The 26,798-nt window shown below is 39.4% G+C and overlaps 1 protein-coding gene across 1 annotated transcript in view; it reads left to right on the forward strand.

Moving 5' to 3' along the window:
* TRAPPC11 (trafficking protein particle complex 11) overlaps positions 1–20,401 on the forward strand; it is a 148,870-nt gene extending 128,469 nt beyond the window's left edge. Inside the window, exons 27-30 of the mRNA XM_033943164.1 lie at positions 9,188–9,279; positions 11,229–11,362; positions 11,671–11,838; positions 20,098–20,401. Coding sequence (XP_033799055.1) covers positions 9,188–9,279; positions 11,229–11,362; positions 11,671–11,838; positions 20,098–20,142 — 439 coding nt within the window. The 3' untranslated portion in view covers positions 20,143–20,401. The remainder of the gene's footprint in view (positions 1–9,187; positions 9,280–11,228; positions 11,363–11,670; positions 11,839–20,097) is intronic.
* The last annotated feature ends 6,397 nt before the right edge of the window (positions 20,402–26,798 follow it).

The raw sequence follows: 26,798 nt of genomic DNA on the forward strand, positions 1-26,798 counted from the left end.
TACAACCTGCATTTGTTGATTACTTACTCAGTTATATACTTTCTGTAATTATCTTTTATTGAACTCATCCTACAAAATGAATTGCTAATACTTCCTATATATTTTCTTTCCTTTTTCATAACATACTGACTCATGGATTTAAAAACCGGTTTCATATTTCAAAAAAAAAAAAAAAAAAAGGGGGGGATTGCTATGTACTGTTTTTTTTTTTTCTCTCCATTCCTTTATGTTGTTTATTGGTCTATAAAATGTGAATCTTAATATATAATATTCCTTGCTACAAAATATGATTATATACCTTTTCATTATTGTTTGAACATTTCGCTGCTTAATTATATGTGACTTTTTTACATTGCACATTTCTTTGAATTTATCTCTTACTTCTCATGCTGTAGGTTCTCTGCAACTCTTAAACATTCCTGTCCTTATATACTAGCTCATACTTTTCTTTGTTGATCTCCTGGTACTTTATTTACTTGATGATATTATTAATCCACGCTTCTTCCTTAACATCTTCTTGTCTGATTATTTTCATTATCACGCTCTGTCCACCTCGCACTTCTTCAATACTTATAATAGATTGCTTTCACAATCATTTCAAACTTAAGACTTCTCAACACTAATTTTCTACTGGAACTATGTTATCACTAGTTCCCACCACTCCCAATCTTCTTTCTATGTCTTCCCTTTTCTCCTCTGTCTGGCTTTCTTGAATACTTAGTTATACCTATTGGAGGATGTTTCTGTTTTTGAGCGTCTCTTGTTCTGTTGCTTCCCCCTGATATCTCAATTATTCTCGCCTGGCTGAGCTCTTGCTCACTATGCCTACTTCTGACATAGTCCCCTGGAGGCCTACCTTTTCTTCTCTCTCTTTCTCTCCTCCTTCTAATTGTCATGATTGTATAGGCTTAAACATATCCTATTTGCATTATGTCTACCTCTAATGCCTTAGCCACGCTCAATTATGTATCCTGGAATGTAAACGGTTTGCGACACCCAATCAAACGGAAAAAAATTTTCACTCATCTTAAAAAATTTAAACCTTCAATTGTTTTTTTACAAGAGACCCATATTTCCAATACTTCCCACTTTTTGAACCCCAAAGATGGACTAAACTACATTGCTGAATCTCCAGCAACTGGCAGAAAACATGGTGTTGTAATCTTATCTCATAAAAATGTCTCTCTCCAACTCCTAGAATCTAAACATGATTTAGAGGGTAGATGGTTAATAGTTAAAGCACAAATTTATTCACAAGAAGTACTTCTTGTTAACGTATACGCTCCAAACATTGACTCTCCTGAGTTCTTTACACAACTTTTTCAGTCTGTTTCAGACTTCGACCCTCTTCCTATTATTATTGCTGGTGACTTTAACCTACCTCTGGATATATGGTTAGATAGACACTCTCCTTCCTCTATCACCCCAACTAAAGCTGCCTCTGCTCTTCATTCCCTTATTAAACATTATAATCTTACCGAACCATGGAGATTACAACACCCAGACGACAGGGACTATACATACTTCTCCGCGCCTCATTGTAGTTATTCGAGAATCGATTACTTTCTTATCTCTTCCTCGCTGATCCCATGTCTAACTGCCTCTAAGATTAATACTATAGTTATCTCAGATCATGCCCCGATATCTATCAAACTGCAATGGTCCTCCATTAATACGACCAAATCTCCTATTTGGAAGTTGTCTAATTCCCTGCTAATGAATGACGCTACTAAACAAAGATTAACTAAATTTATAGAGGAATTCTTTTTATTCAACATGACTGAATCAATGGATGCACTAATTATATGGGAGGCTTTTAAAGTCTCTCTTAGAGGTGAGTTAATTTCTATTCAAGCATATGAAACAAAACAACAAAAGCAGGAACTTCTTAACATTGAATCTCAAATTATAATTCAAGAACGACTCTTCTTTGCTTCTAATGATAAAACTCTTCTACCCGAAATATACAAATTGAAATATGCATACAATAAGTTAGTTAGCCTTGCTGCACAGCAAGATATCTTTTTTACTTCTACCAAATATTACGTAGAAATGAATAAAAGCAGTAAAATGCTGGCTAATTACCTTAAGAGAAAAAGAGTTAAAGTACAGATCCCGACGATAAAAACCTCTACTGGACAACTTCTTTCTTCTCATTCTTCTATTTCGGCGGCTTTTCATTCTTTCTACTCTCAACTCTATTCCTCAGATACCCCTGATCAATCGGATATTATTAATCAATTTTTGACTTCTTTGAACTCTACTAAACTTACCGTATCGGATTGTGAATCTCTACAAAGATCATTTGACGTTTCTGAAATAGTGCTATCTATAAAACATCTCTCTTCTGGGAAATCACCTGGCCTAGATGGGCTTACGGTAGAGTTCTACAAAACCTTCCAACAAAAACTATCCCCTATACTCACGTCTCTATTTAATTCTCTTAATCCCCAGAGGATCTCCAACAGTCACTTTTTAGATGCTGTTATCACAGTTATCCCTAAACCCAACAAAGACCCCCAGCAAATCCCCAATTATAGACCTATATCGCTTTTAAATGTTGACTACAAAATCTTTGCTACAATCCTCTCTTCTAGGCTGCAACATCATATTAGTAAAATTATTTCCCCACATCAGGTTGGTTTTATGCCAGGCAGACTCATTACTGATAATTCTCGCCTGTTTTTTCATTTAAATTCCATCGCTAACTCTTCTCATGAACCTTGTATAGCTCTTTCTTTAGATGCTGAAAAAGCATTTGATAGAGTAGAGTGGTCTCACTTATTTCAAACAATGCAATGGTTTGGTTTTCCTCCTAAATTCTTAGAATATGTTAAAATCCTTTATTCTAATCCTAGAGCCTCTGTTATTACAAACAACATACTGTCGCCTTTTTTTACCCTACAGCGAGGTACTCGTCAAGGATGTCCCCTCTCTCCATATCTTTTCAATTTGGCCCTCGAACCCCTTCTTTTAGCCATTAACTCTCATAAAGATATCTCCGGTATCCTGCTTAATAAAACAGAATATAAACTTTCAGCATATGCTGATGATGTCTTACTATATCTCACCCAACCAGACAAATCCCTACCTGCTCTCTTTAATCTAATTCAGGTCTTCTCTTCATTTTCTGGTTACAAAATCAATAAGCAGAAGACGGAAGTACTACCTCTTAACAAGTATTCACGTCCTGAATTGATCCAATCATTTGACCTTCTTTGGTCTCCATCACATATAAAATATTTGGGAATTAACCTCTATACATCCCTTCCTGCTACTATTAAACATAATAGTGATAATCTCATAGCTATTCTTAAATCATTAATACAATCTTGGCATCCCCTTCACCTTTCCTGGTGGGGTAGGATAGAGACAATCAAGATGGTAGTAGCACCTAAAGTTAACTTCGTACTCAGCATGATCCCCCACATATTCTCGCCTCACTTTTACAAACTGATTGATAAACACATAAATACCTTTATATGGAATAACAAACCGCCTAAAATAGCTCTTAAAAAACTTAAAGCTCCAAAGACCAAAGCAGGGGTTTTTCTTCCAGATTTTCTAACTTATCATAAGGCATTTATAGTACAACAGACCACCCACTGGTTTTCCACCTCGAATGCTTACGTCCCCCTATGGCTCCAACTTGAACGTGCTCTCTACCCGGCATATCTGACGTTGGCCCCGCTATTAACTTCTGATGCTTTACTTTCATCTGTAAACCCCATCATATCCCAATCTGTTACCTGTCTCCTTGAATTCGATGAGCTATTAGAAATACCCGTCAGAACTTCAGCATATATCTCCATTTGGTATAACTCGTCTTTTCTAATAAATAAAAAACCAATAATCTGGCCTCAATGGTCCAGACTTGGGATACAATACTTGATAGACATCTGTACCCCCTCTCTACAACTTTTGACCTTCTCGGAGTTGCAAGCCAAATTCGCCCTTCCGGCCTCATCGTTCTATCAATGGCTTCAACTCACCTCCATGATAAAAAAATCTAAAGTCTTACAGCTGAAAATCTTAAGAACCCCTACTATACTTACGCTGTTTCCCAAACTCCTAGTAATAGGCCATGTTGCTTCACATCTCTATAAAATACTTCTGAACTCCCGAACTGACGTTCATATCCCTGTACAAAACTCTTGGGAATTAGATTTAAATTGCCATTTACAAGATAAACAATGGGAAGTTTTTTGGTCTAAAACTATCCGAACTATTCCATCTGCTAACTCTATGCAATCCATGTTCTTTCTACATCACAAAGCGACTTGGACGCCTCAAAAACTACACGTCTCAGGTCTGCTGCCTGCTAACAAATGCTGGAACTGTAAATTGCATCCAGGTACTTTACTGCATATGCTTGTGGAATGCCCCTGCTTACAAAACTTCTGGACAGATGTCTGGTCAATTATTCAAAAAATTTTTAATTTTACTTTCAATTTTTCTCCTACAGTGGTCATATTGAAATCTGAGACTCCTTTGCTCGACTTAACTGCACCACATTATGCCTTATTTAACACGCTTCTCATTGTTGCTCTGCGACTCATATTATCTAACTGGAAATCGTTTGATTCCTTAAACGTGCACTTTTGGTACCAATCTGTCCTACTACAACACAAGCGTGAAATGCTGATCTCTGCTGCTATTCCCCTGAACGCTAAAGTCCATATTAAATGGGCTAAGTTCACCGAATACCTGAATTCTCTCTAATGCCTTACCGCTCATAAGTTAATGCCTAACGTCTTTTATATCTTATATCTCTCTTTCCAACTTCTTCCTCTCTCTCTTTCTGGCCTCTGGGGGACTCTCTCTTCTCTTTCTCACCCCTTGTTGCTTTCTTACTTACCTTTCGCCCTCCGTCATCACCCTTCTTTTTCTTTCTTTTCCCTCTTCTCTCCTGACTTTTTTTTCTTTCCTTGAATATCTTCCCGCTACTTATCACAACACCATAGAATATTTTTACCTCTGATTATATGTATCTAACGATTTTCTGTTGTGCTTGAATAATTGTTTTTACTCATTTATTGTTCCACGATTATGGTATTGAAATTGATTGTTTGTTTCTCTCCTTTTTTTGTATTTTGATAAAATTTTCAATAAATTTTCAAGAGAAAAAAAAAAAAAAAAAAGGAAAAAGGTTGAAGTCTGGTGGACTCTTGTCTGGACTATAGGGAGCATGAGGTAACACCTCCCAGTAGTATTCGCGTAGTTTTTCAGTGACGAGTGGAGAGCTCCATCGTCACACAACCAAAAACATTTTGACGAACTCAATCAAAAGTCAAACAGATGATGATTTTTGCTTATGATCATGAAGGCATCATCATCACAGACAAAGTTCCATGTGGAAGAAGTGCCACAGCAGTGTATTATTGTGATTTTTTGCAAAAAAAAACGCAGAAAAATGCACAAAATCTGTCCTCAGTTACTCTTGGTTGGGCCACTCATTCTTCACGACAACGCTCGCCTGCACATAGGGAATGTCATTGAAAAACTACACGAATACGGCTGGGAAGGGTTACCTCATGTTCCCTACAAACCAGAAATGAGACCACCAGACTTTGACCTTTTTTCAAAGTTGAAACAACCTATGCGTGCACATCGTTTTGCATCTCTGGAAGAGCTTTCTTCCGCCAGTACCCAAGCCATTCGGCAACCGAACTAAAATGGATGGAATAATGAAGCTTCCCAGACATTGGGACTCGGTCATTACAAAGCAGGGAGACTATATTGAAGGATTGTAAAGAAATACTTGAAAAAAAATAAATAATAAAATATGTAAATTTAAAAAAATAGTGTGCATTATTTATGAAATGACCCTCATATAACTGTTTTTCTATTATTTTTGATTATGTTATATTTTAAACTGCTTTGCTTTCCCTAATGGATAGAATATGGTATATTAAGGTCTCAAACTAAAGTACTTGTATAATTATAAAGAAATTAATAGCTTCACCTACTTGGGAATAAATATTCTCCCAGGAAAAGTAGGGCACGGAATCCTCATGAATGGGTGAGGTCAAATACCCCAGCAATTTTTCAAGAAATGTTTAGGCTGCTCATGATGCATGTGTGCAGGTTCGTGCCTAATACTATTGCATGGGACCTTCTCAATCAGCTTTTTTTTCCCACAGAGCTATTAGACTATTTTCTTGCATGATGGTTCCATCAGCGCCTCAGTTATTTAATCTGTAAATCCTGTCAGTCATAACCTGGTGGTGACTTGGGGGGGGGGGGGCTTTTCTGTGTTTGTTTTCTTTCTTTGCACTAGATCAAAGCAGGCCTAATTTTTGGCCTTGAGCACCTGGCTGGGTAGTTTTGTAACCATCAAGTTGTTTGATTTTTCACTGTGGCAGCAAATTACAAAAAGTATAAGATGGTGTTAGAAAAATTTATCGTACAAATAAGTTTTTAACTGCTTTCTAAAGTTCATATATGAGGTAGAAGTAAGAAATAGTTGACTGAGAACAGAATCCCAAGTAGCTGCTTGATATGAGAGCAGTCTGTTATGGAATCTTTTATAATGACATCCCCTGGCTGATGGAAAATCAAACATTGTTGAAATACGTGAAGAACGTCAAAAACTAGAAAAGTTAAAATGATCCACTAAATACCCTGGAGCCATACGATGCACTACCTTATAGCATAGACATCCAAACTTAAACAACACCCTTGCCACAATGGGAAGCCAATGCAGCTCTGTAATATCAGGTTATATAATCTGCTTTCTTTTAATCTAAAGATTAAGTTTACTGCAATATTTTGTATCAAACACAAGCAAAAGTAATTTTTTTGAAGACCTCCCTCCCTAAATATACAATGTTACAGTAATCCAATATTCCCCTAACAAATGATTGGACCAGTAGTCCAAATGACTGATCGTCAAAGTAAGGTTTGATGATGATGCTTTCTGACCTGGGCATCTACCTGTGCAGTCATTGATAAATTTCTATCCAAGTATCCTAATGGTTGAGACAAGTGGGAAGGTTATTCCATTTAATGTCAAGTTTTCCTCATCACATTTAAATGGAGAAGCTAGGAAGAATCTGGTTTTCTCTGAATTTTTTTTAAATTCTTTATTCATTTTTCCATCTTACAACAAGTGCACAATACTACATCATATTAACATTTACATATCACTTGATATTCATACAATTATGATTTTACATATATGAATTTATTCCCCCCATCCACACTTCCCACAAGTAATTTAATTCAAAATATCATTTATATATTATATTTCAATCTATTAATCAGACCTTTAAAAGAACTATTTACCCTCCCCCTTCCCCCTACATGTAAATGTACTTTCATTAGGAAAATGATGTCTATTCATTGCAATAATTTGTTAATGGCCCCCAAATCTTTTTAAAATTATTATAATTCCCTTTTTGTATGGCAATTGACCTTTCCATTTTATAAATATGATAAACAGGAACAGCCCATGTTGTCATAAAACAGACAAGTTACAAGAAAAATATGGATTCTATAGTTAAGAAAGTTTTCTCTGAATTTAGTTTGAGTTTATAATCCTTCATCCACTCCTCTACTGTCGCTATTATTGATGATAATGTTTGTAGAATATTCAGGATATGAGAATGTAACAGAAGTACAATAGTTATGTCATCAGCATAGCTGTACAATTTTATTCTGTAATTACATTATTTTTTTTCCCAACGATGCTAAGTAGATGTTAAATAGTGACAGGGAGAGAGGGGAACTCCACAAGGGTTAGCCCATGTTTCTGATAGCTCATTCTGAACTTACTTGATAGGTTCGAAAACTGAAAAAAACCTTAAGCCAATGCAGCACATTCCCTCAAATGCCTATGCCATCCAGACAATCCAGCAGCATTATGTGATCCACTAGATCAAAGACACTGCTCAAATCAAAACCACAAAGTCACTTTTGATATGTTTGGAGGGATATCTAGCAGTATCATTAGAGTCAACATTGATGAGCAACATCGGATAATAGTCTTTGCATAGCTGTGAACCATCTGATGAAAGCCCCCTCCCAGAATATTCTGAATTCTTGTGTGGTAAACTACCTAACTGGAAGGGTTGCATCACTTTTTATGGTGGTCAAAGCCTGTAGAATGAGTGCCTCTGTGCTCTAGTGATTTATCCACCTTATGTTAGATTGTATGCATAATAGAATGGCACTTTTTATGCATCCCATGATTCTACCTAAAGTCAATTTCCATTTTTATCCATCACCCTACCACATTCATTCCTAGGCCACAAGTCCATGAAAAAGTATTTCCTGATGGTACTCCTAAGTCAACCACCCCACAACCTCAAATTATATCCTCTAGTTTTTCTGCTTCTCCTTCTTTGGAAAAGATTTCATTGTAGATTAATACCATTCAGTTTTTAAACTTCTGTATCCTATCTTACATTAAACCAGTGCCATATGATGATTACTAGTTCCCTGTTTGCATATTGTATAGGGCCCATTTGTATTCTTTTCAGGTTGCCTTTGTGGAAAAAGAGAGAAAAAGGTCCTTTGTTGACAAAAAAACTTAGGTGTTAGCATTTTGGGTATTTTTTTTTTAATGTTTTCCTTTTTTTTTTTCTTAAAGGATACCTCTGGTTGGAGATTTTCACCCATGAGGATTACATAACTTGTTCTTGATGAAAACAAAGTTCTCAGAAGAAAGCAGGATATTAATACTTGCAAACCCCACATCCCAACCCTAGGAGATGTCTTTTCCAAGTAATATCTATATATGAACCTGAGGTGGCCCAGGGCATGCATGTTCACCACACTAGAAACCCCTTAAAACATTGGTTACTTTCCTCCAACCCAGATTTCATCAGATTATATTGTGCCACTAGTAAGGACTAATATCCTGCATTATTGTCTAAAACTTACAGTTTGTTTGCTGTTTCATTATGGATTATGTAGAGAGTGTTTTACTATGGGACTTAGGGGGCTGGTGATGTCAGTCTTATGTCCATAGTCTGTTATTGAGAAAGACATGGGGCAAGCCACTGCTTGCCCTGGATCGGTAGCATGGAATGTTGCTACTCTTTGGATTTTTGTCAGGTACTAGTGACCTGGATTGGCCACCGTGAGAACAGGCTACTGGGATTGAAGGACCTTTGGTCTGACCCAGTAAGGCTATTCTTATGTTCTAATGTATATCTAATCTGTATGTTCTTGTCTTTGGCAGGACTTCTGCTGCGGAAAGTCTTCCCACCATTAGTACAGTGACCATTTTGCCACATGTCATAGTAGAAAGCATTCCACTCCATGTCCGTGCAGGTAATAACAGTATGTGCTGTTAAAACAGTTTACCTGACTTATATCAACTTTATTGAGCTTTGTTTGGAAAGACTAATCTATGTGAATGATGACTTATTTCTAATTAGTCAAAGCTATGTTCACGGGGCATCAAAGTAGAGTTGATGGCTTGTATTGATTTATCACTTATCTACTGAAGTTTCTGTATAAAAGGTTCAGAGAAAATATAATTGATGCTTTTGGACTATTTGGACTATTTTGGACTCACCTATTCCGAGACCAAGACCCTTAATGCCCCTTTTCAATCCTCCTCCTCCCCCCCTTCTGATCTGCTCCCCTCCCCCGTCTCCCTCCTCTCCCCCCTACTTCTCTCCTTGCTGTTCGCAACTCTATGATCAATTTGATATGTAACCACTTGTAATCTCTATCTATCTAATGTGAACCGCCTAGAACTCTTCGGGGTATGGCGGTATACAAAAATAAAGTTATTATTATTATTATTAAATACTGGATTCAACAAAGCTCTAGGTCTGCAATTAGAATCTGGTAAGCATGTCCTCTATGGGTATTAATGCAGAAATATGCATTATTTGGTTATAAAACACATGAAGGACTTTCACAAAGAATTTATATAATGAAAATCATTATCTTCATCTGTTTTCTGAAAATTGTCTTTCCTCAATATGAATAAATATTCATCTGTTGCCAATATGTAGGTCTGTAGATCACTAGAAGGCAAATAGAATGCTAGGTATAATCAAGAAAGGTATTACAACCAGAACGGAAGACGTTATCCTGCCATTATATCGGGCAATGGTGCGCCCGCATCTGGAGTACTGCGTCCAATATTGGTCGCCGTATCTTAAGAAGAATATGGCGATACTCAAGAAGGTTCAGAGGAGAACGACGCGACTGATGAAGGGTATGGAAAGCCTATCATATGCCGAAAGATTAGAGAAACTGGGGCTCTTTTCCCTGGAGAAGCAGAGGCTTAGAGGGGACATGATAGAGACTTACAAGATCATGAAGGGCATAGAGAAAGTGGAGAGGGACAGACTTTTCAAACTCTCAAAAACTACAAGAACGAGAGGGCACTCGGAAAAATTGATGGGGGACAGATTCAGAACCAATGCTATGAAGTTCTTCTTCACCCAGAGGGTGGTGGACACCTGGAATGCGCTTCCAGAAAATGTGATACGACAGAGTAAGCTACTGGGTTTCAAGAAGGGATTGGATGATTTCCTGAAGGAAAAGGGGATTGAAGGGTACAGATAGAGGATACTATGCAGGTCCTGGATCTGATGGGCCGCCGCGTGAGCGGACTGCTGGGCATGATGGACCTTGGATCTGATCCAGCGGAGGCACTGCTTATGTTCTTAAAATTGCAGTTAGATCCTGAAATACAGCAATGCAGCAGACATTTGCCCCTTGAGCATAGTCGTAAAATTCTTCTAAATAAATCAACTGTAAAAACACAAGGCAGCAGCATGAACATGATCTTTAGGCGTTCATTATTTTCTTTCAGTATTAAGGGCTCCTTTTATCAAGCCGCGCTAGCGGTTTAACGCACGTAATACCGCACGCTAAACCGCCAGCTGCGCTAGCCGCTAACGCCTCCCTTGAGCAGGCGGTAGTTTTTAGGCCAGCACGAGGGTTAAACGTGATGAAACGTCGCGCACGTTAACCCCGCTAGCGCGGCTTGATAAAAGGAGCCCTAAAATTCTTAGAAACATAACGATGCTAAGCGCTCCTTTCTACAAAGCCACAGCAGAGGTACTGCCACGGTAATGCACCAAAGCTCATTCAATTCCTGTGAGTTTCAATGTATTTACCTCGGCAGCATCGTTACTGCCACTTTATAAAAGGGGCCCTTAGTTTAATCTTAGTAGAGTTTTTATATTTGGATCTAAAATGTTCAGTTTTATTCTTCGCAACACACAGTTAAGATTATTTGTTAATTTCTCTCACAGATCTACCATCGTTTGGTCGTGTCAGAGAGTCTTTACCTGTCAAATATCACCTACAGAACAAGACCAGTTTAGTCCAGGATATAGATATTGCAGTGGAACCTAGTGATGCCTTTATGTTTTCAGGTCTTAAGCAGGTAAAGATTCTACTTCCCCCAAAATGAATATGAGCTTTTGTAATCTTTGGCTCTCTGTACTAGACTGTAGACTTTTGACTATAAATGTATCTGAAAATTAGAATTTTCTTGTTCTCCTACTTTACTTTTTAGTCATCTCTTATAAATTCATCTAAAACTGCTTGTTAGTTTTCCTTGTGTATCATTTGGGACTACACTAAATTCAGGTTATACCAAATTAGTGATAATGTGGTGTCCTCACTGTTAGCTGCTTGGTTAATTGTAATTTGGCATGCATATGTGCCTGACAATTTGATATTTATTACTAGATTCGCTTGCGGATTTTACCAGGCACAGAGCAAGAGATGCTATATAATTTCTATCCTCTCATGGCTGGATACCAGCAGTTACCGTCTCTCAACATCAACCTGATACGCTTCCCCAATTTTACCAATCAGCTACTCCGACGGTTTATCCCTACACACATTTTTGTAAAGGTAAGATTCTTGTTATATTTTTGTTTCTCTGTATGGTAAATAATGTTACCTAGCTTTTTTCATAGCTTAAATTCCACATTTGATGATTTGACACCTTGCTTTCCTCACGCCAACATAATGTTGGGTTTATTTATTTTAAACCAAAATAAGTATGGACCCAAAACAAACCACTGGTGATCACAAAGCCAATAATATAAAAACTAGGGTACTGATAGTTATCCACAGGTGAGAAGAAAGATCTGTAAAAAGTGCAAATCCAGAAAGCCAAGCAATGGTTGTCTTGTTAGCCGACTTTAAAGTTATTATTTTACCTCTTAGTTTGTGGAAGGAGCACTTCTCTATAATGTGTAGCATTAGGTTTTGTTGTGTTTTTTTTAAATTATTTTCCACAAGGCCACAGAATTGGAAGTTAACTACATAGTATCCTTTGTACACTTGTTTAGCAGGAGCTGTTCTTGTCTAGTTAGTTCCAAGCCAGTAACTTGATTGGGGTTTAACAACAACAACAAAAAAAAACTGTGCAAACAAATCCTTTTTTTTATAAATCTTTATTCATTTTTCATCTTACATCAAATACATGTATATAAAACATTTGTCACTGAGTACATCATTTGAAATTCTATCATTTATGATACTAATAGATAAAAAATTTTTATCCCATCCCTCCCACCCTTCCAATCTTACATTCAATCAAATATATCACATAAATAATTTTTCCTAGTAATCTAATCATTTAATAAATTCAAATTCCCCCCTCCCATCCCTTCTACTTTAAATTGTATCTGTAATGTAAAATGGTATCTACTCATTGCAATATTTTGTTAATGGTCCTCATATCTCTTTAAATTTATTAAAATTCCCTTTTTCCCTTTGTGCAAACAAATCCTAATCAGGAAGGTTGGTTCATGAAGAAAAATGGGTCTTGTGTGGGTTAAACAAGTCATAGTGGTAGATAAAGTTCATCGTTAGCTGTTGGATGTGATATTTGGAAGAACAGGATACTGAGGAAAGGGATCTGAATGAAGTATTGGATTTAGATTTTAAGTTTGATTACTAGCCTTAACTGTATTTGTTCAAATTTGTAAAGTATTTCTTTGCCCAGAAATGCTTCTAATAATGAGGCCTGCATTTAATAATGTACTGTACATTATTGCACATTGACATATGTTGTTGTCATTGTTAGTTAATATTTTGATATACCATCCATTAATACTTTATGTGTATGCTTTTAATATTGTAATCTGCCTAGAGTATAGACAGGCTATCTATAATAATAAAACCCTAGAGCGCGCATGCGCTGTTGAAAGTTCGTGATTCCTGGCGCCGTGAAGTGTGCTTCTGTGCCAGACCTCACAGTGCCTGCGTTAGCTAGAGGCATGTGCGGTGGCTGGAGGCGCGTGAGCGTGCAGCTCTGTCAATTGCGGTCGGCTTAGAGGACCGGCAGGAGAGTGGCAGTTGCGGTGGCAGGAGAGTGTCCGACAGAGGGCTCCGTTTTGAAGCTGTGACTCTCATTGAACTGCCAGTTGGCCAACTCCTTTGCCGGAGTTATTTTTCAGTTTACAAGTGCCACCGCGGCTCCTCTCACGAGCTGCACCTGGGTCAGAGAACACTTCCGATGCAGAGGATTGTTAAAGGAGCCACCGCGGCACCTTTAAACTTAAAAATAACTCTGGCAAGGGAGCCGGCCAGACCGCAGGAAGTGTAGGGGGGGTGGAGAAATCCTGCTGCTGCACAGGGAAATGGAGGGAGAGGGAATGCTGTGGCTGCTGCACAGGGAAGTGTGGGGGAGGGAAATAAAATGCTGCTGCACAGGGAAATGGAGGGGGAGGGAATGCTGCTTCGGCTTTTGCAAAGGGAAATGGGGGGAGGGAAAAATGCTGCTGCACAAGGACATGGAGGGGGAGGGAATGCTGCTTTGGCTTGTGCACAGGGAAGTGGGGGGGAGGGAATGCTGCTTCAGCTTCTGCACAGGGAAGTAGGGAGGGAGACAGAAAGAAAGGAAGAAAGGGACAGAGAGAGAGACAGAAAGACAGACAGACAAAGGGGGCCAGGGAGTGAGACAGACAGAAAGAAAGACAGCGGGAGGGAGAGAGACAGAAAGAAACAGACAGGGGTAGGGAGAGAGACAGAAAGAAAGGCAGACATATATTCTAGCACCCGTTAATGTAACGGGCTTAAAGACTAGTAGGTAAATAAATATATAAATAACATAGCAATTTACGGATCACCCAGTCTCAGCATATAAGACAAAATGCAAAATCTAGTCCTGAAAACTATATAATCAATAGCAACCAGTTGTTCTTATCCAAAAACCATATTACAAAAACTACCAAATTGCCCATTGGCAAATATCAATGTGTTTTAAAAAAAGGCAACTCTAAAACTAGAAATAAGCCATAGATCTAAGGAACATGCAAGAAAGGAGATTCAATAAGCAACATTAAAAAGTATTTCCTAAAGAAAAAGGTAATGTATGCCTGGATTCCTCCTCCCATAGGAAGTGATGGAGAAAAAGTATTAATAGAATTCAAAAAGGTATCTGAGAAATACAGAGATTTGTCTAAATGGCAAGATAGAAATCAAACATTGATCACCTTGTCTCAGAACAGCAGTAAAATAAATTTTGCACATCAAATATGATAAAGGGGGGGGGGTCTAACATGCATTGAAACCCTATTTCATCTCCCCAGCATGTCAGAAGGTTGGCCACATCAGTTTCTGCTGTCGCTGTACCACCTTCATGACAACAGCAGTGGCAAGTGCCAGAGAAGCATGTGCTAGGAGAGCACTCTGTGTCATCAAAAACACCTGAGAACCTTCTGAGTTATGCAGTATGTAGCATCTTGCCGCAGCATCTGCCTTTACCTATAGCTGAGCAGCTGCACAAGCACGGAATATGTAGATGACCTCATCTATCTGTCAACCCATATGAGCACCATTGTCTGCCAGGATATTGACTGCTGCTTCCAGTGCACCCAGGGGTCGGAGAAGAAAGCTTGCATAAGAGCCTTGTATTGATTCCTTAGCATACAGTTTCTAACAAAAACTAAATATCTAATTTTTGCTCACGGATGTAGTAAACAAATTACAGTATATGCAGACAGGACCCATGCTAACCAGAGAGAGTACACCAAATGCATGTGCAAAAGGTTTTGTGCTAAGGGTAGCTAGTGCCATGATTGTGTATGAGTAGAAAAATGTATCAGCACACATATGTACATATGCTAGAATGTTATAATATGTGTACATTTTTTTTTGCAATTAACAGTCCAGCACATGTGTAGATGTTTGATACATTTCTTTTCTGCTCCAATCTCTGCACAGCTGTAACTGCACTTAAAACAAAACGGTCACCTCTCATCATTCTGGGTTTCTTGTTTGTTTGTTTTCTTGCACCTTTACTTTTTATAGAAGCCACAAAAAAAAGTTGGCAGGTCCCATATGCTTGCTGGCAAAACAAGAACAGGCAAATCCTCAGTCACTGCTGCAGAAGCATGAGATAACCCTGCTAGACTCCCTCAAGACTTGACATTAAAATCTTTCTGTGGTGCTCAGCCCTAGTCTTCTGCATTCTTTTTTCTGCATTGGTGGAATGGCTAATGACCTCGTTACCATTGATTTCAATAATGCTGTGTTCTGGGTTTTGTGCAGGGTTCGCTTTAGCACAAAACCCTTTCTGCAACGTACACCAACAAAATAGTGTGCAGACATCACGCTAAAATCTGCAATTTTGCTGCATTGGCCTCTAGTTTGTGAAGATTTTCAGGCAATGCTTGTTATGGGTGGATGGAGATAGCGAGGGGCCACTGCCTTTTGCTAGCAGTGTGCAGTGTTACATTTAAGGGCTGGATTTACTAAGCCTTTAATTTTCTATATGTATAGAACGGGAAGACAATCTTAATTATATCCTAACCCCTAAATTTGATATGTGGCGCCATAAGCTGCATTTGCAAATCAGTGTGCACAGCTGATTTGTATGTGCAACTTATTTACCAAGCCATTCAGTTCTGCTAATCAGCAATTAACACCTACTAATTGGCACTAATTAGAAGTTACGTACACGACTTAGGCCCAGATTCACTAAAGATAGCGATCGCTGTTGGCTGATTCGCTGGCCAATTTTCAAACAGCAATTGATTCACTATCTTGTTTGCTTGCAAATCATTTGCATGCAAACTTACCGACTCAGTCACTCAGTGAGCGATTGATTCAGTGCAGAGCCCTGATAGTAGTGACAGGAGAAACAGCTTCCTGTCACTGCTATCAGGGCTATTGCTGGGGGGGGGGTTCATTTTTTTTTTAATGGCACAGATATTTTGCGTGTATTACGCACGCAAAGTATCTGCCCAATTAAAAAAAAGCCCCCCAACAAAGCGCCCCTCGATGCCCACTCCCTCCGGCCATGTGAGAGGCCAAGAGGTCCAGAAGGCGTGACTCCACCCCAAAGCATGAGCCGAGCCGCCTCCTCCGCCACCTGAGCGCTCTTGGTACCTCAACGATTGACATAAGCCACCGCTGTGGCATTGCCAGACAGGACTCTGATATCATTGTATATATCCAATCATGAACAGCAGGTGGAGACTGAAAACAAAACTGTGGGACAGTATATAATATACTCCCTTCTCTATTTACATCAGTCTGCCGAATAGCCAAGCAGAACTAAGAACTGGAAACAGAAATAAACAATACTCCGAACAGGAATAACAACTAACATACTCAAATGCTGTTGGAAAATGCAGAGGAGAAATACCAGAAGGAAAAATGTCCCCACAGCTCGCCAGCTAAGCCAGCCGAGCCACAGCCGCTGTTCTTTAATTCTCCCCGGCCCGCACAACAGAACCAACACACCAATAACAGACAGGGTGGGGACCTCTACTGGTCTGGAGAAGCTAAAAGAAAGTAAATTAGCAGGTAAGAACCTAATTGCTCCTTCTTTAGCACTCTCCAGACCAGTAGAGGTTAATCTTTACGAATGGGACGTACCAAAGCAGTCCCTCACACGGGCGGGACCCCCGAAGGGCTGACACCAGAACACACACACCGAACACCGCATCCTGACGCGCCAGAACATCTACCCGAAAGAGTCTGACAAAAGGAATACAAGGAAGACTAAACCGCAGCCGTACAAATGTCCACTGGAGGCACGAGCGACGACTCAGCCCAAGAAGCCGCCTGACCCCGAGTAGAATGAGCTTTGAGAAACTCCGGAACGGGCTGCTGCTGCACCAGAAGAGAAGCGGAAGCAATAGTCTCCTTGATCTAGTATGCAATAGTAGCCTTAGAAGCGCCAGCCCCCCTAAGAGGACCAGTCAGAAGGACAAAGAGATGATTTTATTTCCTGATCTCCTGGGTCCGCTGCACATAAGAGCGAAGGACCCGACCAACATCCAACTTGCGCAACTGTCTTTGCTCAGAAGAGCCTTCCCAACTACCCAAGACCGGGAGGACCACAGATTGATTGACACGAAAAGGAAAAACTACTTTCGGCAGAAAAAGAAAGAACAGGCCTCAAGACAACCTGCTCCCTAGAAAACTCCAAGAAGGGAGCCATACAAGAGAAAACCTGTAGCTCAGAAACACGCCTAGCGGAAGAAATGTCCACCAAAAAGACCGTCTTCAGAGTAAGGTCCTTCAAAGAGCAGCTGCCCAACGGTTCGAAGGGCGGGTGCATCAGAATAGAGAGAACCAGACTGAGATTCCAAGAGGGAACAGAGGGCCGGACGGGAGGCCTGAGCACCTTGGCCGCCCGCAAAAAAGCGAATCACATCAGGAATGGCTGTCAAACGCTGACCTGTCACAAACCCCCGAAAGGCTGACAAGGCCGCAACTGAACCCAAAGAGAAGCCGAAGCCAGGCCTCTATCCAGGCCATCTTGCAAGAACTCTAGGATGTTAGGCACAGAAACGCGAAGAGAGACCACTCTCCGCACCTGGCACCACCCCTCAAAGAAGTGCCAAATCCACACAGAAGCCTGAGAGGTAGAAAGCCTCCAGGACCCCAAGAGTGTAGAAATCATCCTATCTGAATACCCCTTCTTACCAAGGCGACCCCTTTCAAAAGCCAAGCCATAAGACAGAAGGGAGACGGGTCGAACATGGGAATGGGACCCTGCGTCAGAAGGTCGTCCAAGGGAGGCAGAGGAAGAGGATCCGCCACCAGAGTGTCACCAGATCTGCGTATCACGGATGTCGAGGCCAATCTGGAGCCACCAGAACCACCAGACCCGGATGGCGAACAATGCAGAGAAGAACTCTGCCCACTAATGGCCACGGAGGGAACATGCACAACAGCCCCTCTGTTGGTTATGGTTGAACCAGAGCATCCAGACCCTCGGCCAGTCCATCCCTGCGACGACTGAAGAAGCGGAACACCTCGGCATTGCCACTCGTGGCCATCAGGTCCATCAGGGACTGACCCCAAGCCTGCACTATCAACTGAAAAGCCACGGGGCTGAGACACCACTCTCTGGGATCTAAGATGTGATTGAGGAAGTTCGCCTAAACATTCTCCACCCCGGCCATGTGACTTTGTTATCATTGTTCCATATATCTGTATGTTTTTCTTAAAACCAATAAAACTTTTTTGAACAAAAAAAAAAATAAGTTAAATAGCACCGGTCCCAGTACAGATCCCTGCAGCACTCTACTGTTTTCTCTCCTCCTATCCCATGATTCTTTAATTTTCTCAGGAGCCTCTCTTGAGGAACTTTGTCAAAAGCTTTCTGAAAATCTACATCAACCAGCTCACCTTTATCAACAAGTTTATTCACACCTTCAAAGAAGTCAAGCAAATTGGTGAGGCATGATCTCCCCCAACCGAACCCATGCTGACTGTCTCATTAAATCATGTTTGTCTACGTGTTCCACAATTTTATTTTTTATAATTGTTTCTAACATTTTGTCCAACACTGAAGTCAGGCTTACTGGTTTGTAATTTCCCGGATCTCTCCTAGAACCCTTTTTAAAAATCGGCATTACATTGGCCACTAACTACAACAGCTTTCCTGACCCTTCCCTCCTGGCCAGAAGTTGCTGGAGACACATCCTCAGTGCAAGAAGATATTGCATCCCCTGGTGGGCAGGACCTAGCTACATGATTATTTCCTACTTCACCAGGATGATGCTCTCCTTCTAGGAGACCTCTCTCTTCCAAGGCAGCACAGGAGCTACCAGATTGGAGGTGGGACTTATCTACAACATCCCTGTAGGCCTCCTTTATGTACTGCTCTGTCTCCCTCAGTTCTCCAAGTCTGCTACTCTAACCTCAAGGGAATGTACTCGTTCTCTGAAAGCTAGGAGCTCTTTGCAACGAGCACCCACATATAACTTCTCACCAACTGGGAGAAAATCATCTATGTGGCACACAGTTCAAAAGACTGGATAGCACCCCTTTTGCTGCTGGACTACTGTCTGCATCTTATTATTGGCTGATTAATTAATTAAACCTTATTAAGCTATTAAGCTACTAGGAATATATTAGGCTAGTATAGAGAGCATTAGGATTATATTATATGCTTTTTTTAGTGTTTGTTTCTTAGGTAGTCTCAGGGTTATATTGTATGCTTATTTAGTGTTTGATTCTTTACAGGTAATGAAATATATAGTTCTTCTGTTGTCCTAATTATACTAATTGACAATAAATTGAGACTATAAGTAAAGAAATGAGCTAGGGGAGGGCCGGGAGGTAATGAAGACTAAGCCAGACCCTGCTCTATCTCTAGTAGAAGGTTCAAGCTTAACAAAACTGTAGAACTATCCTATGGAGACTAGCTAAGTAAAGTTTGCTCTTTTAAGATCTAAACTATGTATAGAAGGGAACCTACAATTGAGCTTTTCTCCCTAAACCTATCAAAGCTCAGAGCAAAATAATATATACTTACCCAAAGATATGTCTTCTACTCTTCTCCTCTCAGAAAGAGAATGTCCTCTTTCTCTCCTCTTGCTTGTGTTCTATTTTGACTTTCTGTTATTTTTTCTTAGATTTTTATGTAATTCATATGTTGTATGGTAGTGTATTATTTTGATTTATATATCTTTTCTTGTACTCTGGTTGAGAATTAGGGAGAAAGACAACTGGATGAGCTGGCTGTTCTTTTGCTGTCATTTGCTCTGTTAACCAACTGGAGAAATTCAAGTGAAACTCAAATATTCATGGATCTATATTTTGGCTATCTTTCTAAATTATAAATGTTTTTTTATAAGTGAAGAATACATGTATTATGACTAAGTCATTTTCTTTCTTTTTTTTATTTCATCACAGCCACAAGGTCGACAAGCAAACGACGCATCAATTGAAGCTGCATAAGAAGAAATATTCTTGCAATGCATGTAGAAACTATAAAATTATGATTATTTTTTAAAATCAAAACCATAAGCATAAACAAGCCCTAAAGAGTATGTTTCTATATCTTTTTATTCACGCAGTAATAAATTTTTGAGACATCTACACCATCAATTGTTAACATGTTAGTTATTTAACTGCAAAACTGTTAGTAATTTGAAAGATATTTTATATTGCAGACGGAACATAATGATGATGAATAAAGGTAATCATTTTCAAGATAGTTGCAATGCCAATGTCGGGCCTGAGCCTCTTATCAAACACTGGTCATTAATAATGCACTGAGATATGTTTCTTCTGTGTCACTAAAGAGGTACATCTATAAATGGTGTGCTGAAAAGCAGTACTTTATAAAGGGCACTTTGAGATGAGCACTCTTTATAGAATAAAACTTAGACCTAATTCCCATGTCTAAAGTTGAGTGCCGATATTTACATCAACTGAAACTAATGTAAATGTAGGCACTCAACTTAAACATTTGTACTACAAACGATGAAAATAGAAGGACTGGCGGAGATATAACCATCTGTTATACCCCAGCATATTACTGATAATTTTGTTCAGAATATTATATGTCTCCTCAAGTCTGCTTACCTGAACTCCTGAACCTTAGTGTTACCTTGACAACATCAAATGCTTTACTAAGAACCCAACAGCTTTTCCCTAAATTCAGTTGCCTGCGTAACACTCAAATAACATCAGTAAAGACAGACTTGGGTGTTACCAAAACAAGAGAACAAAAGAGCAAGACCAGTCCCTGCAACACCTCATTAACGCCAGATGAGACCTGAATGTTATCCAAACAAAGAAACTGGCCAGAGGGGTAACTGAAATTCAGCATGCTACCGACATGAATCCACAAGTCTGTTTATCTGACATTTTGACATCTTTGACCTGAATGTTGCCCAAACAACTTCAAAGGGACCGACCTGGGGTGTGCCTGAATCAAAGGACGCTGTTACTGCAGGACCAGCTGTTTAACTCAGCAGCTTATAAGGACGGAATTCTGCTCCTAGAATCCAGAATCCTAGCCGGCTATCCAAGACGTCAGGTCTAAAGGGGCAGACTCCTGTGTCCTACTCGCCTATCCATTGAGGGATTCCGAATGGTGAAGGGAGGGTTTACGTGAGATACGGTGATGCTAATTTATTCTTATATATATATATATTAAAGTGTTATTGTTTATGCTTTATATTGTCTGGGTGCTTTCCTGAGTGTTACTGATCATTCCACCTGTCAGAAATTAGTGGCAGAACAAATTGGTACCAGGAAGTGGGGTAATCATGTGGTCAGGAAAGTTAACTAGAAAACAAGGGGTGGAGGAGCAGGCTCCCAATCCATCCATTCCAAATGGGAATGAAATTATGGGAAAATTAATGGCCACTGAGTGGTCTGTAGAAGCAGGATTGTGTGAATCCTGTACTTTTGGAAGTGGGGATCCACATGAATTATGTGCCTCCTTACAAAAGGTGAAAATCTCAAAAGGAGAAGAGCAAGAAGTAATTTCTAGACAAGGAAGGATGATTTTGTCAGACTGGAGGAATTTGCATGAAGCTAAACAGGAATTACAATTGAAATCAGGAGAGCTGGAAAAGAATAGGTGTAATCAACTGCATGCCTTTGGAATGCTGCAATGTCAGAATAAGTTGTTAATGGATAAGGCCGTGCGATATGCACAATATAAATACAAAAAACGGAGGCGGAAAGTGAGTTACAGAAAAGTTAAAATCTTAAATTATCATCTGCCGGATAATTGGAATCCAAACAAACGGGATGGGGAAATTTGTGATTCAAATTTTAATAACAGTAAGGAGGATATATGTATTGAAGGAACGCAGGCAGATAGTTCAGAAGCAAAGCCAGTGAGGAGAAATGATGTTGTGGAAGACTTTACTCAGCACGAAGTCATGGATACGATGGCACGCTTTACACAGCAGCCTGGGGAACCACTAATGCCATGGGTAATTCGGGTACAGGAGATGGGCGCAGCAGGGATTATGTGGGATGCCACAGATGCCCCTAAATTTGTTCAAATTAGTCAAGAAATAGCAGTACAAAATGCGTTACGGGAGGATCCTTATCCTGCAAAAAATGCCCAATGGTCTTTATTAGAAATAATTAGTAGGGGTGACACGAGGCGATATCCACTTGAATCTGATTGGCCCTCAAATGATAAGATTTGGTATACATTAAAAGATGCTCAAATGAGAATTAAGGAGGAGTCTATGAAGGCAGCCTTAGTAATAGGTCACGCTGACACATATATGTCATTACCTTTTACTGAGTCCATGAGAAATAAAATGATTAAGTATGCTGCACCAGCATACAAACAGGTAAAGATAAATTTGTTGATCAATCAAATAGACAGGACTATTTTGGAAGCCTTAGAAGCGATCCGACAGTTAGGAGATCGGGGGGACTGGGGACCTCAAAATACTTTTGATAAAAAGAGAACAGGACAATCCAATTCAAACAGGGCTAAGCGGGTGTCTCGGAGGAATATGTTTTTGGCATTAATAAAAGATGGTGTAAAGAGGGAAGAAATAGATGGAAAAAATACAAGGACATTATGGGGAATGTATAAAAGTAGAGGACTGGGAAAGAAATCTATGCCTCAAGCACACGTAAACAAAGGAGAGAGGGTGCCAACGGCTCCCCCTGAGGAAACTGCTTCCATTCTTTATCCTGATTTAAAAGGGTGGAAGTGTTGGGAGAATCAATAATGTGAATGCCGAGCCTCAGTGTGTGCCTGGACCAAATTAGAACAGTGTCCGCAGGTAGAGATAAATATTTAGTAGTAACCTGGGGAGCAACAGGTACAAGCTGTAGCGAGCCTCAGTGTGTGCCTGGACCAAATTAGAACAGTGTCCGCAGGTAGAGATAAATATTTAGTAGTAACCTGGGGAGCAACAGGTACAAGCTGTAGTGTACGCTGGGGTGTAGGAATATAAATATCAGGATTGGGAGGAAAATTATACAAGCAGGAAGAAAAAATTTTACAAATTTTAAAATTGGACAATTACCAATATGGGATTAATCTATGGGATTCCTTGCCAGATATCCAAAAAAGGGTTAACATGACAGCTTGCATTTTTACTATCCCTATAGTGGAGCAAAAATACTTACAGATGCCTAGATGTGATAGAGAAAGCTAAACTGTAGAAATATTGCTAAGTGACCTTTATAATGTATAAAGTTTTGTTAGATAGTATAAGGAAGTTGCACTCCAAGTAATTTTGCAAATGTGTCTTTTACCTAAAACACTAATATTGTGAACCACTGTAACTGCACGTAAACCTCTCTTGTATATTTTATAGATTAAAAATTCCCTGCGTGCATTCTCTTACGATTGAGTGACAGAGCTTTGAAATGGAAGAAAATAGAAAAGAAGACCAGTAAAACTATATAGAGCAATTAACTTAAGTTTCTATCTCTCTCTTTCTTTTAGAAGCTTATTATCTAAGACATGGTCCGGAGAACCAATTTCACTGTGCCACATTTAAAATACTTCCAGCAATGTGACCTGATAGTGGGAATCCAATGGATACCACATTTGTTTGTGACTCTTTTGATTAATAGTGTGCTTATTTACAGATTAAATTCAACCCTGAATCATTACTGATGGAAGAAAGCATGCCGGAGCTCTGTGTTTGTCTGTTTCTGTTATGTGTTGTCTGTTCTAGCTTATGGGGTACCCCAACATTGCACATTGGCCATTTCCAGAGTTTATTCCACCCCTTCTATTAGTCCAAATGGTACCATATCCCTTTCCAAAAAAGATTCCCCCACATACCAGAAAGTATCTTATGAAAACCATGCTCACAATGATTTTATGCTATGGCTCACAGGTAATAGAGGCCATCAGCGTGCCAGATTTTGGGAATAAAGGGGACGCCCATGTGGGATCCCTACGGGGGTCAGGGCAAAGGGTCTATAGAGTGGGCAGACTTGATGGGCCTTGGCCCTTTTCTGCCGTCATCTTACTATGTTTCTATACAGCCCAATGATAATTTAGTTAGGGGTTATATTATAAAAGGATATCTGAAGAGAAATAATTAGAAAGCTTTATACCTGGTAAAATGGTGTTCATTGGTATTTGATATTTGCTAAATAAAAAAAAAAAAATGGTCTCTCTTTATTTAACTTACCAGGTATAAACAGTGCAGTGCACATCTCTGACATAAGTTATTTTGGTATCACATTCTGTACGTGTGTATGGTCTCTCTTAAATGACATAATAATTATGTCCAGAACATAAAAAGGTATATTTTCTGAATGTCCTACAGACTACCTTTAAGTGCATTAGTGTTGTTTCTCACATCTCACACAAATACTACCTTACACACAAGTATTGTGTCAAATGTTATCACATTCTGTACGTATGTATGGTCTCTCTTAAATGACATAATAGTTATGTCCAGAACATAAAAAGGTATATTTTCTGAATGTCCTACAGAATACCTTTAAGTACATTAGTGTTGTTTCTCTTATCTCACACAAATACTACCTTACACACAAGTATTGTGTCACATGTTATCACCTTCTGTACATAAAGTGGTTTTTCTCCTTTTTCTCTTATACTCTCTTTTACCACTAGGGGGGTTTAATGTAATTAAAGCATTGAAGATAAACAATCATGAGGAAATATTTTCCTTGAAAAATCACGTACTGGGAAATGTTATTACATATAGACTTTCATCCTTTTGTGATAAAATTGGTCAGCTCTGCTCTCTCATTCTGATAATTTGGCTAACATGCTGGGTTAAGAGAAAATTTCACCAGACCGAGAAGATGAAGACGCAACCAGACATACAGTGCCGTGCCATGAGGCTGTTATGTGGCACCAACTGGGGAATAGAAGTGAGCCCATATCCTGCCACTTCACATTAGGGCTGGTCTCTGGAGGTGGTGCCTGAAAATTACATGAGTGAAGGCATGTGAGTGGCATAGCAAGCCTATTGAAACCGGAGCATAGCCAGACCCTAACCAAAGATGCTAAGAAAAACGGGATACCAGATAACTGCGGTGATCGATGGTGAATATGAAGCTACCCTAAATGTATGCCATGAGTAAGAGCACAAATATAATATTAATAAGATTATTAATTTTCATGATTCCCAATACGTGATACTTTCAAGTGAAAGGCCTAATTAGCAAGAAATATTAGGGAATGCAAGAACACCAGGTTTAGCACATAAGGAAATAAATTATGAAGGGAAAATTAATTTTCCCATTTTACCTTTGCTTAAAAGTAGAATAGATACTATTGTTTCTGAAATACTGGCTGGCAAAGAAGCATATTTTGACTCCAGAGTAGCAGATGTATTTAGAAGGGAAGGTGTATGGGTGACAAATACTGTACATAATTATGAACTAACGCTACGATATGATCAGTTAATGTTACATGTCGTTATTGATTTAAAAACCACATCACATTCTGTACCCTTAGATAGAAAATGGTGTAAATGAAACAATGTGTACCACTGCAGTGATATGGCATAAAAGGAGTTTCTTCATTTTGTACTCTATAAATTTGTTTAACTATCTTTTAACCTTTCTTAATTGTCGGACACTCTCTCCCTTAATTCGGAGGACTTCTAAATTTGGAGACGCAAACTTGAGTATCCAGGAGTGGAATGTTATACCCCAGCATATTACTGATAATTTTGTTCAGAATATTATATGTCTCCTCAAGTCTGCTTACCTGAACTCCTGAACCTTAGTGTTACCTTGACAACATCAAATGCTTTACTAAGAACCCAACAGCTTTTCCCTAAATTCAGTTGCCTGCGTAACACTCAAATAACATCAGTAAAGACAGACTTGGGTGTTACCAAAACAAGAGAACAAAAGAGCAAGACCAGTCCCTGCAACACCTCATTAACGCCAGATGAGACCTGAATGTTATCCAAACAAAGAAACTGGCCAGAGGGGTAACTGAAATTCAGCATGCTACCGACATGAATCCACAAGTCTGTTTATCTGACATTTTGACATCTTTGACCTGAATGTTGCCCAAACAACTTCAAAGGGACCGACCTGGGGTGTGCCTGAATCAAAGGACGCTGTTACTGCAGGACCAGCTGTTTAACTCAGCAGCTTATAAGGACGGAATTCTGCTCCTAGAATCCAGAATCCTAGCCGGCTATCCAAGACGTCAGGTCTAAAGGGGCAGACTCCTGTGTCCTACTCGCCTATCCATTGAGGGATTCCGAATGGTGAAGGGAGGGTTTACGTGAGATACGGTGATGCTAATTTATTCTTATATATATATATATTAAAGTGTTATTGTTTATGCTTTATATTGTCTGGGTGCTTTCCTGAGTGTTACTGATCATTCCACCTGTCAGAAATTAGTGGCAGAACACCATCAAAACTCAAACAAACACTCTAGTATAAATAAATGAAGCAGTGTGTGTGAGCCATGAAACGATGGCTACAGTCGGGAGATCTTAACGTTGCCTTCTTGCTCAGATAAGCGTTTCAACTTTATAATACATTTTTAGTACTCTGTAGAGCTTCTATTGATTGCTGAATAACGTATGTTCTATATACCTCACAGATTGTCTCATTTTGAATGAAGGTTTTTTTTTACCCATGATGGTTTGTCCGGAGTAGAG

Source organism: Geotrypetes seraphini, chromosome 1 (genome assembly GCF_902459505.1).
Source record: "Geotrypetes seraphini chromosome 1, aGeoSer1.1, whole genome shotgun sequence".
NCBI classification, from domain to species: Eukaryota; Metazoa; Chordata; class Amphibia; order Gymnophiona; family Dermophiidae; genus Geotrypetes; species Geotrypetes seraphini.